General features: G+C 42.0%; 1 protein-coding gene across 1 annotated transcript; it reads left to right on the top strand.

Moving 5' to 3' along the window:
• The first annotated feature begins 1,293 nt into the window (after positions 1–1,293).
• Positions 1,294–13,447, top strand: LOC147024960 (uncharacterized). The gene is made up of 4 exons (XM_085885437.1): positions 1,294–1,401; positions 5,810–6,207; positions 7,916–8,024; positions 10,696–13,447. Exons 2-4 carry the CDS (start codon positions 5,815–5,817, stop codon positions 11,307–11,309), a joined length of 1,116 nt encoding a protein of 371 aa, XP_085741563.1. The 5' UTR covers positions 1,294–1,401; positions 5,810–5,814; the 3' UTR covers positions 11,310–13,447.
• The last annotated feature ends 3,533 nt before the right edge of the window (positions 13,448–16,980 follow it).

Below are 16,980 nucleotides of genomic sequence, written 5' to 3'. Positions count from 1 at the left end.
CTAAGTATCCACCTCTGTTTCAGTTAGGGATCATGATTCATGCACCGAGCTGCGAAGATTTCTTCTTCTCAAAGTTTTTTCTTGTTCCGAAGGCTCTTTTCAGGATCGTCACTGAGCTCCAGACAGCTTCCAGCTGTAGTTTGTGGTTCTTTTCTTTCTATATTTTTTTTAGTATGAGTTCTGCATTGTGTATGCCAAAATCACTGGGTACTAAAACCTCAATTTTCTCTTTGCCGTTTTTTTATTTTGTTAAACCCAAGTACGATATTCGGTCGCAGTGCTTTGTTTTCTACGTTCCCACTTTTTTATGGGATCCTCAGGTCGTATGTGAGTGTTACGTCCTTGTTTTCAATGATTGCTTTTGGTTCATGTATCCATGAGTTTTCTGAAACTGGGATGTTGGCATTTTTGGGGATGTGTCATTGGATTGCTCCACATTATTGTGTGTGTGTGTGTGTGTATGCACACGCTGTTTTTATTTATTTATTATTATTTCGCATTTCGACGAATCATATAAACACGCTTCACACACGTTATAACGGCTCGAACAATGAATGTAAATGAGTTATAATCGAGTGTTCTTTTGAAATCTCAAACCTTTTTTCTGTATAGTTTTGCTCCAAAGCCCTTGCGGTTACACCAATGTTCACCTTCACCACCGGAGGTGAAGGAGGTTATGTTTTCACGCCTTTCTGTCCATCTGTCTGTCTGTTTGTTTGTTTGTGTACAAGATATCTCAAAAAGTTGTGGACAGATTCGGGTGAAACTTGGTGGACAGGTTGGGTGTGTGATGAGGAAGAAGTGATTCGATTTTTGTGAAGATCTGAATCTGCATACGGATTATTTATTTTTTTTTAATTGATTCTTCACCAATGAGAGATCGGGCCAAAAATGATGCACAGCATGATATCTCAAAAATGTGTTGGGCCTGATATGTTCTCGCGGATCAGGCATTACATGACAGAGGTAAACGCTCTACCAAATGCCCTTCTCGCTTTGTGGATGGAATAGTCTTCACACCCAGGTGACAGGCTCCAGCTTGTTGAGTGCTTTATGCCATCGTGCTCTAAAAGAATCGTTTTTTACCGATACGTCCGAATCGAGATGGGTTGGATCTCCATCAATATCGAGTTCCCGAGGACTGGATTAATTAATCAGACATGGAAATGTGTTTTTTTTTTGTTTGATTTTTTGTTTCTACGGTCGGTAAAGCAGGTTAAGAAGTTGATAAAGATTCCCGACGAAGTGAAGCCCTGGCCAGGGAGCCCGTGACGTCATATCAATAATAGCCAATAGAGAGAGATGAGGGGTGGGGACTTTAAACGTGTTTGAAAAGCTGGAGAAACGAGGCGGAGTCATCAATCGGACCAGTGAATGTGTCCAGGACAACATCACGGGCCGGTAAGTCCGAGCCGTGCTGCGAGCAGCCTTGATGTACCAACAATTGTGTTGGAGATATATTTCTTCCTCACCATATATTCATATTTATAAGTTACAAAGTTCATACAACGTGGGCATTTCTTTGACTCCATTGCGTTTCGTTTTGACAACATTTTGAATGCCCTCCATGCAGCTTACTTTACACCACTGTCATCATCATTATAATGAGATTACAAGTCTGAAGACGACGATGGTTCACGAGCGGTATTTGACGATGTAGATTGTTTCAGAAGTCAAGGATGAGACAATGTGATAATTTTTGACCATGGTATAAAAATGATCAACATGATGTGGTACGGGTGACGGGTAATGAGCTGCAAAATGTCGAAAACCCGGTTTCGTTCAACAACTTTAAAAATTTGACCTTTGCATAACCTTTAAAGGTCACAAAACAATGTTGTGGACATTAAAATAAGGAAACAGGATACGTGCTATAGCTTATTGGAGTTGGTTCGTCGAAGAAGGTCGAAAACCCGGTTTGATTCCCACAACTTTGAAAATTTGACCTTTGTGGCCTTTAAAGGTCAAAGGTCAAGGATTATGACCTTTGGTGCAAAACTTCCTCTGGAACATTCCAGGAACAATATAACGTCATATAGGCTTTATGGCATTTCACACTGCTCGGATTATCCATACTTTGATGAAATCAGCGTAAAAACAAACTTGAAGGGGACGCCACGGGCAAGGTGTTTGAGATAGAGCAAAATGGTTTCAAGACTTTAGGTGGGGAATGACCTCAAGATTATGCATTAAAAATATTGTCATCCTAGCTCTCAATGTTTGGGCGGTCGTATGATTTTTATGTCAAAATTCGCAATTTCCTAAGTTTTTGACCTTGGGACGAAAATGAAAATTGGACGACAAGTTTTAGATAATTCATTTTGCCATTCAAATACTGAAGAACCCATTCCATTCAGTCAATTCCCAAGGAGAAGATAAATTTTTAATCCGACTACCCCCTAAAAATGGCTATTTTTTGGGCGTGGCTCCACCCACAATGGGCGTCGCACGCCCTCATCCAGGAAAACACAACTAGACATTGATATCGAACACATAACCAAGTTTCATCAAGATCAGATCAAAGTCCACAGAGTTATGCTCTGGAAAGACAGACACCCAGACACCCAGACATAACGAATATAGTGGTCACTCTGGCTGGCGCTCGTGAACCAATAATAATAACAATAATAATAATAATTATGTGTTCCTCACAAGGATATTAGACACACGAGGTGGCTATTTGGCAGATTAAAGCTTATGTTGCTATTACCAACCTATGGTTGTTTGTACGTACTCATTCCTTTTTAAATTCTGAGTGTCAAACAAGGAAGCAGCACATACCATTGGTATGACTCAATATATGGCATGATATAGTTTTTGGTATGACTCGGCTGGGGTTTGAACCATCCATACCCCCCCCCACCCCCCCAGAGCAGACATTCTTACCATTACACCACCGACACTGATATAAGTTAATCATGAGACAAGTTAATCCGTTAATCCTCATGGTCAAGGTTAACAAACGTTTTTTTTTTTGTTTCTTTGTTTGTTTACATCGTAGCCCCCCCCCCAAACCTTTTTGTTTTTGTCCACTACCCAAAATTTGAAATCGCATTCGCTTCGTGACCCAACTGGTACCGGTACGTACCATGAAAATTATTAGAGAAAACGCTTTTGATGTGACCCCTCCCCCCACCCCCCATTCAAAAACCCAGATTTGTGAGAAGTTTGCAAGCTGACAAGTTTGAATACGGTAAATCGCTATCAGATCAAGCGGCGCGAAGTCATCCGCAACCCATCAGAAGGCCCTCGACAACGGTTTGGGAACCCCAGGTCAACAAAAAACAAATGGTATAACATAAAACATAAATCTTACAAAGTAAGTCGATGTAAAACAAACGATTTATGCAGACGTATAATAATAATTTGGTGAGCCTGTTTGGCGTTCTCATCAGAACCGATGACTCGCTCGTCCGATGCTCATGAACCGAAGTTCAAATCCCAGTGACTTGTAGGTATTTACCTGCCCGGAATTAAAACACATCCAGGTTACAAAACACCAGATTCCGACGTCCATAATATATAATCATGATGTTTTACTAACTCGTTATTCTGTTACAGTTCCAAATTGCTTCACATTATATCATAGTATCGTATCGTATCATACCGGTCGATTCAGTACACGACAGTGCTGTTTTATGTCGTGGAGTGTTACACAGTTCAATGTATATTATGCTATGCTCCACCTTTATTGAGATTTAAAAGTCGAGGCTCATGGAAAATCTTGATTTAAAAGGTAGGTGGAATACTGATAGTAATACTGTATTAATAATACCCTTCAGAACTGACAATGTCCACTCCCACGTGACCTGCAAACACCTGGGAACGTAAATTTGCCGTGTAGGATTTGCTGTCCAGATTACAACACTGATGGATCAAAGAGCGCAGGAACCTGGTGTTAAGGGATATTTCAGACCAGACCACTTGCGACCCACGCCGTTTAGGCAGGAATTTGTAATTTGTTCATGCTGCCGGCGATGACTCCCTGACTCTTCATGAATGACTCAGTGGCATCTTTAACGTCCAGCAACAGCCAGTGCTGGCACAATCGTCCTCCAGCTTAACGTCCTTTTGATGGATGGACGGCGCACGGATGATGGAAGGCGCACATATTGATGCATCAAGCCCTGCATGCGAAGCACCAGGATGACAGTTTAAAGCTGGGTCAAGATTAGAACACAGCCGAGACAGCTTAAAGGCTGGTGCATGCATCTCTTGCCTATCCTGCAATCCCGAGGTAGGTGGAATACCTACGTAGCGACGGTCAGATGAAAACGAATAATTATACGTAGGTACTGGAGGGAGAATTTCAAAAGGTTAATGGGAATTTAAATTTAAAATAAAAAAAACATGCTCATTGGTGACCAATTCCGCGTCGTCACGCTGGTGACCTCGTACGTCACAACTGAATGGTGTTAATATCCAAAGGACAGGATACATTAGAGCACCCTCATAAATCATCGGATTCTATTCGAAGGAACGTGTTGGATATTTAGCAGAAGCGTATTCATTCATAACTACTGTGTATATTTACCAACTTGCCTCGTTAGAATCTTTCCTGGCATGTAACCGCCGAGACCCCTGAGGTGAGCCTCCACTGGGAAATTGGATCGATATACAGTAGGTGAAAAGGATACACCACAAGTTAAAACAACAAAGTAAAATTAACCTTCGTTTACCTTTTATGAATATTTTTAAGGTTTGTCATGAATAAGAATTAAAAAAAAAATTAACAGTGACCGATAAAGGTTCAGGCAGAAGCTTGTACACAAGTCCCATGTATGACGAGGACATTAGCAGACAATGGACAAAGGAACACAGATTCGGAATTTGAACGTGGGGTCTGAGAATTATGAGATTGCTGAGATGGGAATGCCAAGAAGGGGCCTTTCTTTCTTTCTATTCTTTCTCCGTATTCTAAATGGGATTCAAATCTGGGCTTTGGCTGGGCCACTCAAGGACTTTCACGTTTTTGTTCTGAAGCCATTCCAGTGTTGCTTTCAAACATAAATTTTCCCCAATATAAGGTCTTTTGCACTCTGAAGCAGGTTCTCAAGGATTTGACTGTATTTGGCTCCATTCATTGTTCCCTCTGTCCTTACAAGGCTCCCAGTCCCTGATGCCGACTCTAGCTAGGAAGGGTCTAGGGAGTTCAATATTCTTTCCTTTTCCTCATTATGGAGCTCACTGTTCTCTTGGGAACTTTCAACACTATAGAAATTGTTTTATACCCTTCCCCAGATCTATGTCTCCTCACAATTCTATCTCGGAGTTCTCCGGACAGTTCCTTGGACTTTATGGTAGATTTTCTGCTCTGACATGCACTGTCAACTGTGGTACCTCATATAGAAAGATGTTTTTCTTTCTAAATCATGTCCGATCAATTGAATCGGCCACAGGTGGACTCCAATAAAGTTGTAGAGACATCTCAAGGATGATCAAAGGAAATTGGATGCACCTGAGCTCAGTTTGGAGTGTGAAGTTTGCAAATGGGTTGAATACTCTTTTTTTACACAAGACATTTCAGCTTTTCATTTTTAATTAATTTGTAAAAGTTTCAAAAAACATATTTTTGTCATTTTCACTTTGTCATTTCGGGGTATTTTGTGTAGATCGGTGACAATTTTTTTTAATTTAATCCATTTTAAATTCAGGCTGTAACACAAAATGTGACAAAAGTCGAGAGGTGTGAATACTTTCTGAAGGCACTGTATGTATTTGTATACATCTGAATGAGAGATGTTCTGATATTCTTTTAGCATGAGTCGGCCTTTATTTCGCTTCTCACGTAGTTCTACACCACTGACAGGATCCATGGCTGAGACGCTGGTAAACGGGGTCACCTCGTTCAGCACTCGCCTCGAAAGCCCGACAGCAAGTCCCACCGATGACCCACACATTGAGATTCCTGCTCCACCCACCGAGACTCACCTGTCGACTCATGCGGACGAGCTGAAACAGGAAGCCACACTTATCCCGCGGGCTTTGCCCAGGTTACCAGATGAAGCCCCACCCCCCGTATCACGCCGTCTTGCTCGGACCCCAAAGTGCGCGCGATGCCGCAATCACGGCGTGGTGTCGTGCCTCAAGGGTCACAAGCGACAATGTCGCTGGAGAGACTGCGCATGTGCAAACTGCCTGCTCGTGGTTGAGCGACAGCGAGTGATGGCTGCACAGGTGGCACTCCGGAGGCAGCAGGCTGGCCAGGTGTGGAAATGTGTCCTGTTCGTTTATGCAATGGATTATTGGTTAAATATCATGGTAAATGATTATTCCTGATTTGTCAAGGTAAGTGATAATTTGTAACTGTGCTGATTTTTTTTTTGAATTGCCTTATTGTTACAAAAGGTGTTTAAATGACAAATAAATAAAGCTCCTGTTTTTACAGAATCACCTTTGATTTATTTATATCTCAAGTAAACACCTCTCAGAACAGTTTCAATGTGAAAATTTTCCAATGTCATTCCATGTATCACTTATTAAACATACGATGAAAGATTTCACTCATCTTTCACTTTCCATGAATCACTCCAAAGCCCCCAAACCCTTGTGCCACAACGACAAAAGGTTATAAAAAGTTACCCATTAAATTAATTGTCATCAAAAACGAAATAATTTCATGTTTTGCATTCTACCTCCAAACATGAAATGCGATACCTCACAAAACGCTCCGGACAAGACTTGACCAAGCTTTTTGAGAACGACAATGAGGGTTGTGGCCTTGATTTGTGCCACGGAATTTATGCCCCTCAAAAACAAATATTTTAGAAAGGTGAGGAAAAAGGGAGGAGGGTAGGGGTTGTGGGGTTATAAAATAGTTGACAGTGGGATGTGTAAATGCAATCGTTGAGGATGGTGTATATACCAAGCTTCAATGTACCTGAATTATTTTCTATTTTATTACCCTCTCAATTTCAATTATCTTGGGAATTTTTTTGAGAGCATCATTCCTTCCTCTCCTCTTGAATCCACCTTTCAATCCCACCAAAGCTTCATGCATCCAACATCTTTCTGAGCTTTCACATTTCTTCATAGAGATTCTCTCTCTGTCTCTGTCTCTGTCTCTGTGACAATTTATTTGGTAGTGAAGGAGAGATATTTCATCCTAATTCCTCTTTGATTTGGGATTGTGCTCCACTTCTTAATGTAGCAAGTTTGTCATTCTGTCCAAGATGAAGAATTGTTGAAATCTTCAGATGAAATCAATTATCATGCTTTGTAAACTTAACTTGTATGTAATAGTAGGGTTGGGCACACAGACTTTTTCTCTGTTGTCCCGTTCAAAGGAGTGTTTTTTTAATGGCCATTTATCACGCTGATCACGAATCCGTTGAAATTTTTGACCTAGGATGATTTCTTACTCGGAACGATCGCCGCCCCCTTGAACAACTAACAAGTTCGTGCCCCCGTCTTTTTTCCAAACCAAACCTTACTAAGACATCATCCTTGGTCAAAAATTTCAACGGATTCGTGATCAGCGTGAAAATGGCCATAAAAAAACTCCTTTTAACGGGACAACAGAGAAAAAGTCGATGTGTGCCCAACCCTAATATTACATGCCCTAATTATCAAATTTTACCTGAAAAGTGGGTAAATTTGGCGGCCATTTTGAATTTTTGCATTTTACCAACCTAAGACATCATCCTATGTCAAAAAGTTCAACGGATTTGTGATCAGCGTGAAATTTGGCCATAAAAAACTCCTTTCAAAAAAAGTATGGTTGTATGCCCAACCCTAGTAATAGACATAAAATTGCGAAGTATGGTCATCTCTCAAAGCAGATCACTTCTACTGCCAGAAAACCAGCATCCCTTTAAGAATGGGCACTCAGTTTTATTGCTTCGAATTTATCTTTGAAGAATATGAAAGAAACAGATATATTCATAAGAAACCTTCCCTTTCTGCACATTCTCAGTTGCGGAAGGGTCTGCAGTTGGACCCCAATGAAGGACACACACAACGAAGACATCCTCCTCCAAGGACCCTCAAACCTCCTACCTTGCTGGCTAAAAGTATTGTCGAAGGTAATTAATTATAGGTTTGATTGGAAAATGTGACTGTGTTGAAATTCGATTATTTTGATGTTAGAGACTGCTGTTCTACCTTGTATGAAATTATTAGATGCATGATAATGTAATCCTTGAAGGAAGACTGTATTTGGTGAACCGGGCATAAGAGTTATTTGTGATCTTTAATGTTCGTAGGTAATCGCATGAAGTTGATGACCTAATTTGCTCCTGGTGGGTTTTGACTTTCAATTCTTTTTGGTTATGCTGTTTTTCCCAAAGTTACAAAATTTGTAAAGTTATCATAATATAATTCACGAGCATTTTATGCAAATGTGATTAAGAATCATTCCATCAAATATCTTTTCCTCCCATGTAATTCTCTTTGCCTAATGTCCTTTGTTATTATAAATACATTACCTGGTATTTTTGTTCCTTAAAGATCATTCTTTTTTTCACAATTAATATAACATGTCTAAATTTACTTCCCGCCCCTCCCCCCCAAACCGTTCTTCCTCTGTGGTCTTAACCATCTGACAGGATGGTATATATATATATATATATATATATATATATATATATATATATATATATATATATATATATATATATATATATATATATACATATATACAGTGGGGAGAACAAGTATTTGATACACTGCCGATTTTGCAGGTTTTCCACTTACAAAGCACGTAGAGATCTGTAATTTTTTATCATAGGTACACTTCAACTGTGAAAGACGGAATCTAAAACAAAAATCCTGAAAATCACATTGTATGATTTTTAAATAATTAATTTGCATTTTATTGCATGAAATAAGTATTTGATCACCGACCAACCAGGAAGAATTCCAGCTCTCAAAGACCTATTTGTTTTGTCTTTAAGAAGCCCTCCCATTCTCCACTCATTACCTGTATTAACTGCACCTGTTTGAACTCGTTATCTGCATAAAGACAGCTGTCCACACTCAATCAATCAGACTCCAACCTCTCCACAATGGGCAAGACCAGAGAGCTGTCTCAGGACATCAGAGCCTGTAGACTTGCACAAGGCTGGGATGGGCTACAGGACAATAGGCAAGCAGCTTGGTGAGAAGGCAACAACTGTTGGCGCAATTATTAGAAAATGGAAGAAGTTCAAGATAACAGTCAATCTCCCTCGGTCTGGGGCTCCATGCAAGATCTCACCTCGTGGAGCCTCAATGATCATGAGAAAGGTGAGGGATCAGCCCAGAACTACACGGCAGGACCTGGTCAATGACCTGAAGAGAGCTGGGACCACAGTATCAAAGAAAACCAGAAGTAACACACTACGCCGTCATGGATTAAAATCCTGCAGCACACGCAAGGTCCCTCTGCTCAAGCCAGCGCATGTCCAGGCCCGTCTGAAGTTTGCCAATGACCATCTGGATAATCCAGAGGAGGAATGGGAGAAGGTCATGTGGTCTGATGAGACCAAAATAGAGCCTTTTGGTTTAAACTCCACTCGCCGTGTTTGGAGGAAGAGGAAGGATGAGTACAACCCCAAGAACACCATCCCAACCGTGAAGCATGGAGGTGGAAACATCATTCTTTGGGGATGCTTTTCTGCAAAGGGGACAGGACGACTGCACCATATTGAGGGGAGGATGGATGGGGCCATGTATCGTGAGATCTCGGCCAACAACCTCCTTCCCTCAACAAGAGCATTGAAGATGGGGTGTGGCTGGGTCTTCCAGCATGACAACGACCTGAAACACACAGCCAGGGCAACTAAGGAGTGGCTCCGTAAGAAGCATCTCAAGGTCCTGGAGGGGCCTAGCCAGTCTACACACCTGAACCCAACAGAAAATCTTTGGAGGGAGCTGAAAGTCTGTGTTTCCCAGCGACAGCCCCGAAACCTGAAGGATCTGGAGAAGATCTGTATGGAGGAGTGGGCCAAAATCCCTGCTGCAGTCTGTGCAAACCTGGTTAAGAACTACAGGAAATGTCTGATCTCTGTAATTGCAAAAAGGTTTCTGTTCCAAATATTAAGTTCTGTTTTTCTGATGTATCAAATACTTATTTCATGCAATAAAATGCAAATTAATTATTTAAAAATCATACAATGTGATTTTCAGGATTTTTGTTTTAGATTCCGTCTTTCACAGTTGAAGTGGACCTATGATAAAAATTACAGACCTCTACGTTCTTTGTAAGTGGGAAAACCTGCAAAAATCGGCAGTGTATCAAATACTTGTTCTCCCCACTGTATATGTGAGAGAGAGAGATGGATAACCTTTGAGCAGTTGAATGTGGGTTTGATTTCTATCTGATTGATGCTTCGCAGGCAAGGCATTGCTTCACACACCACACAGTCCCTCACCCTTGCATGGAGGATAAGATGTGAATCTAACTGCTAGCATTTCTTGGTGTAAGTTAAAACCCTCACTGGTACGATATTATTTCATTAAGAGTAGTCTAGGTATTAAACAAATTCCAAATTGTTGCCTAAATTGCTCGCATCAAGAGGTTTGATCTTTTCTGGTTACTCTGCTTGCTATCTTAAGAGGTCTGATCTCAGCAGATCCTACGCTACACACAAATTCACACTGCAGGTGTTGCCATGCCATTTGTGAATGTGCATCTTCAGCAATGAAGGACAACCATCATGTAGCCCATAACCATTCCTTCTCCCCCTCTTTATCTGCCTCATATCCTTTACCCAGGCCTTCACAATCACAACAGTCTCTTTGACTCTACGACTTTATGCTCAACACCCCCACTACCTCCTCCCTTGAGCACCCGCATGCGGAAGCGACGTGCCTTTGCGGACAAAGAGCTTGAAAGCGCCATGCTCTGCCATGAACTTGCCACCACTCCACTCATTCAGCCACTTCACTTCTTGCCTTCCATCCCAATGCAAGGCTTTGTTCTACCCAAACCAACTCCTGCTTCTGTTACTTGTCCCTTCAACCTCAGTCATCCGTGGGCCAAAGGAGAAAGCACAGCCATTGAAAGACCGAGTATTGTAAGTCTTGCAGCGTTGCGACCGAGTGGCTTAACATGGCCTGGCGTCTTTGGCAATCAAGGCACATTACAACCTTCGGCCTTTTCTCCTCTTGCTGCCTGGCAAACAGACAGGGAGCCTTGCAAAGACTTTTCAACTCTAGGGCCTTCAAAACCTCTAAAAGTTGCTTCAAGTGGTAACAAGCTTCCTGGTATTGGACTACGATGTCCAGAGTCTGCCAGTAAAGGTGCTTCAAAGTTGCCATTTTCCATTGAAGCTTTGTTGAAGGACAAGATTGTGACGCTGCATACATACAGACCAGCAGTACAGTAATTAATAACATTACCAGTCTGGCTTGTCTCTCCTTTGAGACATTTTTGTGATGGTCCACTGAACTGCCATATCATCAACATGGACCACGTTGCCATGTCAACGTGCATATTTTGAACCTACTCAATGGTCCTATTACACCCTGGATGTGCCGAGTACTCTATAGTACAGTTGGTAACTCAACAGAAAAAAGAATGGTAAAGGGCAGTGTACCTGTCCATGCCCGTGTCATCTGGGATATGTCAATGCTTTATTTCACCCGCCCTCTTGTACTCCACAGCTTGTAATTGCTTGCATTGCTGGAAAAAAAAAACTCCTGAGATATTATTTCCCACAATTTCCTTCTCAATTGTTAATTACAGGATAAAACATTTTCATTGTTCGACGATCAAATTCAATTATCTTTTCAGAAAAATATTCTTTTGCACATTTTCCGACAAGTCAAACAAAATCAATGTTTTTCAATATCAAATGATCAATATCGAATTTTATGATTGGATATCGATGTGCAATATGAATATCGAATGCTGTTGTCTCACACACCGCTATTTGTCTTCTGCAAAAATCAGAGCATGTGGAAGAGCAAGGCAACAGCAACAGAATGAATGAATAGTAAAAGGAAGGGAGCAGGAACACAGCAGCGGACCCAGACGAGGTCCCCAAGAACAAGTGACCCAGACAAGGACACACTAGCCGAGTGTAAACTTGCGTGCGAAGGCACATGAGATGCACAAGTACATCACATTAATGAATTAACACCAACAATAACCATAAAGGAAGACACAGGTATCCTCCCATTTAGAAAGCCTCTCAGAGAAGAGAGATGTCATGTGTCTACAAAAATACTTGGAACCCGAAGCGAACACACAAATAAACCCCAAATCACACAAAATAGTTCAAAAATCTAATTGCTGAACCACAAAGGAATGTTTGTCCTTTTCCAGTTTACAAACTATCACATTTTCTTTGGAATATCAGTCTGAATGTTTGGCTCTGAAACTTTAAAAAGAGGAAATCTTTTTCACTCTCCAAACCTTCATTGTTGTCGATCACGTGCCAGTTGTTATGAGACACAGTCGAAAACGTCTTTAAAAAAAACAACAATATGCATTGAATATTTTATTGTTCCGCCGAAGCAGCCTTGACTTTGAGGGCGATTAATTAAATTAACTCCTAGGAAATGCAAGTCATCGCCAACAAATACCAGCAGCAATATTGGGATCATTGGTCCTCGAATTGCCCACAAATATGAGATCAACGTGGACTGTCAGTTACATTTTTTTTGTGTTTCTACATCCACTCATGCTCTCCGCCATTTGTTTGTAGGCCGAACGAGCAGGAAGGCCAAACAAAATTCCACCCGAGCTAGGATTTAATTTAATGTCCGCAAATTGAGTGTTCAAACATCATATAGACTGTAGCTTCCGGTTGAAGTCATCTCGAGACGTTCCTGCTTCGCACGTTCAGGTGAAAGACTTATAACGATGATCCGTATATGACCGAAAGCAAAATGTGCGGAATTTTGTGCTCGCGCACATGGCGGGCCGTGAAAAGTGAGCAGCTTCGGCCATTGGAAGGCCGTTTCAAACATGTGCTTCACATCATCTCCACAGGTGTTCACATCAGGTTTTTTTTTTTTGTGCCTCTCCCCGCACTCACTGCGTGCGGAGATACTATGACCCCCGGAGCTTTGAAACACACGCGTGACGAAAGTGTTCGTACATGATCTCTTTTGTGTTTTATTTATTTATATATGTATGCGCTGATGTAGTTTTTTTTTTCCTTTCCCTTTGCAGCATATCCCTTGTGTAACCGTGCATAGCTGCAAATCACCATGCTGTCAATACAAACTGCAAGATTTGGGTTTTTATGAGTGGAAACGTCTTGGGAAAACTTCATCAAAAGCTTCTGGGTTTCTGGTGTGGAGTTAACAGGTTACAGGCCACAGTATCTGTGACTTGGTGTAGGAGGTTACGATGCACTCGTTTGTACCCACATACCAATGATGTCATTTGGGATGTATGTATGTAAGTATGTATGTATGTATGTATGTATTCAGCACATGTACATGAATATTTATGGACAATATAGCCACTTTGTGAAAGGTTTTGCCTTTTGTTTCTTCCTTCATTTGCAGAGGTTTTCCTCTTTTTTTTTTGTACAAGAAGGAGTGAGAGGTGGGTGCTTCAAAGTTCACCACATAACACGTGGCTCAGGCATTAAGGCATTACATTAGCACAGTGCAGGTAACAAACCTAAAGCATCTTGAAGTATTATGTCGAGCTGGGTTTTCAAACAAATAAAACTTTTCGTCCCTTTTGAGAAGGGTCAGCCGCACGTAGCTGTACTGCGCTGTACCTGGTTGCTTGTTGCATCATGTATGGGGGCTTGACTCCACAGCTGATTCAGAACCATCACAGACCAGAGCACTGATTGAAATTTTAGCCAGTGCATCGGGGCACACAATGGCATACTCTTTTTTTCGAAAGATGCCATGAGATATTTGAAGGCTTTACGCCGGAATGCAAGCAGACAGGGCAGCTTTATAAAGATACTCTCCAAAGGACGGCGCAACATCCTCCCTGCGAAACGGCGGTATATCATGGGGCAGGGAAATGAACCCAGAAGAGATTTCAGCAGAAAGAGAATGCAATACCTCTGAATTATATATCCATTTTAGTGAAATAATCTGTACATTTCTGCTCCATTTTCGATGCACAAATCATGCAGTGGCAGGATTGGTACCTTGATGTTAGCCCGTGCTAGTCCTCAATATACAGGGTTGCCCAGACAAAAAGTAAGCCATGATGGCTGTTTCACTGATTTTTATTTTAAATAACCTGCAACAAGGAGAAATAAATATACAAGAGACAATTATTTATACAACTCATTACAGAAACAAGCAACCCATTACAAAAGTAAATGTAGCAACTGACAAAAAAATAGCCCTCACCCGAAGCAATAGCCTAATTTTTTCTGGGCAACCCTACATATCGGCCTGCTATGAATGAGCACCTGCCACCAACCCTTGATCTTACGACACCACTTACAGTTTAGCAAAATGTCGCTTCATCATGGCTAAAGCATTTATCTCTGTTAGGTCGTGGTTCACATAATAGCCGATGCAACAATGTCAAACCATCTGGAAGGTGCTTTACGATAGCAAGGCTGCGATGGAAGAGGCTCATTCGAAATATTTTGGCAGTCAATGAAACAAAACGATTCTCCCAGAACCTTAAATCATTACATTGCGCTGCACAAAAAAACTCTTGGTGCACACACAGGGGGTGGGGGTGGGGTGGGGGGGGCAAAGGATGCACTCACCGATGCAGACACATCCAGGTGCCTTCCATTAAGCACGTGCATCACTACCCTTAAGCCCGTAAAACATATAAAGAGAAAGCGTTGTGCCAAACGCAGCTGTTGCCGATCGGAGGGCCAATGGTTCAAATCTCAGAACAGTCACGGTTCAATGGCGGTTGCATGAACCCAATAAATGTATATTTTTTTATGGCAGTTCGAGGAGTTTTGAATGGTGATCCCAAGTTGTGCGTTGACATTACATGTGTTGGTCAGGTCAGACTGGCAAAGCAAATCACTTCCTCACCAAAGGTCATCAACGAGTCTGCTTGCTTTTTAATTGGTTTGTTTTATTTATTTATTTTACTGAAAATGCCACAGTGACGAGTTCGGTTTCCAGAAATTTCGAATGAAAATCCTTAATACAGCTGCTTCAACACCACCATCTTAGCGGCCAGTCAAGTGTTCTCACCATCGCACACAAATATAATTAGAATTTCCCCAATTGCTCTAGCCTATAAGCCGATATAATATGTTTTTATTTTACAGAATATATCGTGAAGGGGTTTGCAGGATAGCTCGATAAGGGCGCACACTTGCTTTTTGGCAGGTTTAGTTTTGATTTGATTTGATCACTGACACGACTACAACCTTTTCACAGGAGTGTTCCATCAATGACTGCGTCATCCATTGGGGGCATGAAGCTGGAGGACCCATCTTACTCAAATTAATTGCTGCTGGTGGTGGACGTCAAGCATCTCACGATGTCTTTCACAAAGAGTGGGTGATTGGCGCCGCCACCTTGAACAACTAACAAGTTCCTGCCCCGTCTATTAATGGCAAACCTACCCAGTGCGTTTAACTGTCCAAAAAGCTGCTTCGAAAGTGTCCAGCATCCTGAAAACAATATGGGATTAATCTGAATGTATTCTGCATCCAGCTCCAGATCCGGCCTATCAGTGGGGTACAAAATGGAAACTCTTCAGTCTGCCCAAGGTATGCACTCCACCGAGTACCGTTCTAGTTTCATGGAGTTATCTCCTGCTTACGGAGGAGTTTGTACATATACCAAATGTCGGACAAGGTCGCACGAGAAGATATCAGTGGATACCGTAATTCCATGACAGGAATATCACACAAATCAACACAGCGGATTTGAACCTAGGGATGTGTGCACGATGGGGGGTGTGTATTCAGTTTGCAAGGTGAAACGGGCCAATTGCTCCAAAACAGGCCATGTTTCCTTCTTCTTTTTCTTCTTCTCATTCCCAACTATTAGAAACACGTACAATTCAGATTGTACACAAAGCACGTAAACTGCACCTATGAATCGTACACATACTGTCTGCGCAGTACCTGTGCCCATGCGATAACACGTGGTTTGTGTAGGGTCTCTAAAAGGATCTGGAAGCTCCGTTGTCCAGCCGACAACAACCTCAAGGTTAAGCCGGAATGCGCGGGCCAAATAGCCGAGTCGGTATCCATTACAAGCGTTAAGCTATGCGTGTATGGCCACTCTAAATGGCTTCTTATCGGCTTTAAAACACTCTACCAACCTCAGAAAGACCTTACTTAGCCGTGCTGTGCCCCCTCACAGCCCGCAACCACCCTCTCTCCCCCAACCTCCATGCATTTCTGTGCTGTGTATATTTTGACTTCTCTGTGCAACTTTCCAAGTGGGTCTTACCATGGCCTGGAATTTATTGTTCCTTCCTTTTCCATTATTCTCGTTTAAGGTTCCCCGAAAACAGACCATCGGAAATGAGCAAGTCACGCCATCCATGGTCGAGGTCTTGGTAACGTTTTCGCCACGCGCCGCAGAGCGTGCACATCCAGGTTGAGTTTTTATTAAGCTGTGCTGGTGCTGCTGGGAAACTCGGGCAGGAATAGAAAATGGCATGTGCTCACGTGCGGGGACATTGTCAGCAAATATCCAGATGGGTAGGGGAACGAGGTCGGGATTCAACTGCTCATTCTGGGTCACTTTGTGAGTGAGCGAGTGAGTGTCGCCATTTTAGACCCACCAACATGTCACGTCGTGACACGTGCGTGACAACCCACGAGGATGAATTGAAAAGTAAATCCGTTAATGGGATTTCGGATCATCTATTAATTACGTACAGGCTCCAGTCTGTGTGATGCATATACTACAACCTCTTCCCTCCCCAATAATAATGATTGTATTTACAGAGCACGTGTGGATTCGAATCCTGACCCAGCTATAATCTGTCATCCTGGTGTTTCATAGGCAGGGTGGTTCACTAATGTGTGCCGTCTCTCGGATGGAAGTGAAAGTGGGAATCCCGTCTCTCGGCTTTAGTAGGTGAACGTTGAAGATCGCACAGTGTCCTTCGTGAAGAGTCGGCGAGCTATT

This window comes from Eptatretus burgeri, chromosome 6 (assembly GCF_056783735.1).
Source record: "Eptatretus burgeri isolate ZD-2024b chromosome 6, Ebu_testis_v1, whole genome shotgun sequence".
NCBI classification, from domain to species: Eukaryota; Metazoa; Chordata; class Myxini; order Myxiniformes; family Myxinidae; genus Eptatretus; species Eptatretus burgeri.
Note: the sequence above shows the minus strand (reverse complement) of the source record. Positions and strands in the feature narration are given on the sequence as shown.

Bases quoted from the DNA above. Each gene is read 5' to 3' on its own strand.
- LOC147024960 (XM_085885437.1), top strand. From the start codon at position 5,815: ATGGCTGAGACGCTGGTAAACGGGGTCACCTCGTTCAGCACTCGCCTC. The intron at 6,208-7,915 runs GTGTGGAAATGT...GCACATTCTCAG, and splicing joins GGAGGCAGCAGGCTGGCCAG to TTGCGGAAGGGTCTGCAGTT. The intron at 8,025-10,695 runs GTAATTAATTAT...TCCTTTACCCAG, and splicing joins GGCTAAAAGTATTGTCGAAG to GCCTTCACAATCACAACAGT.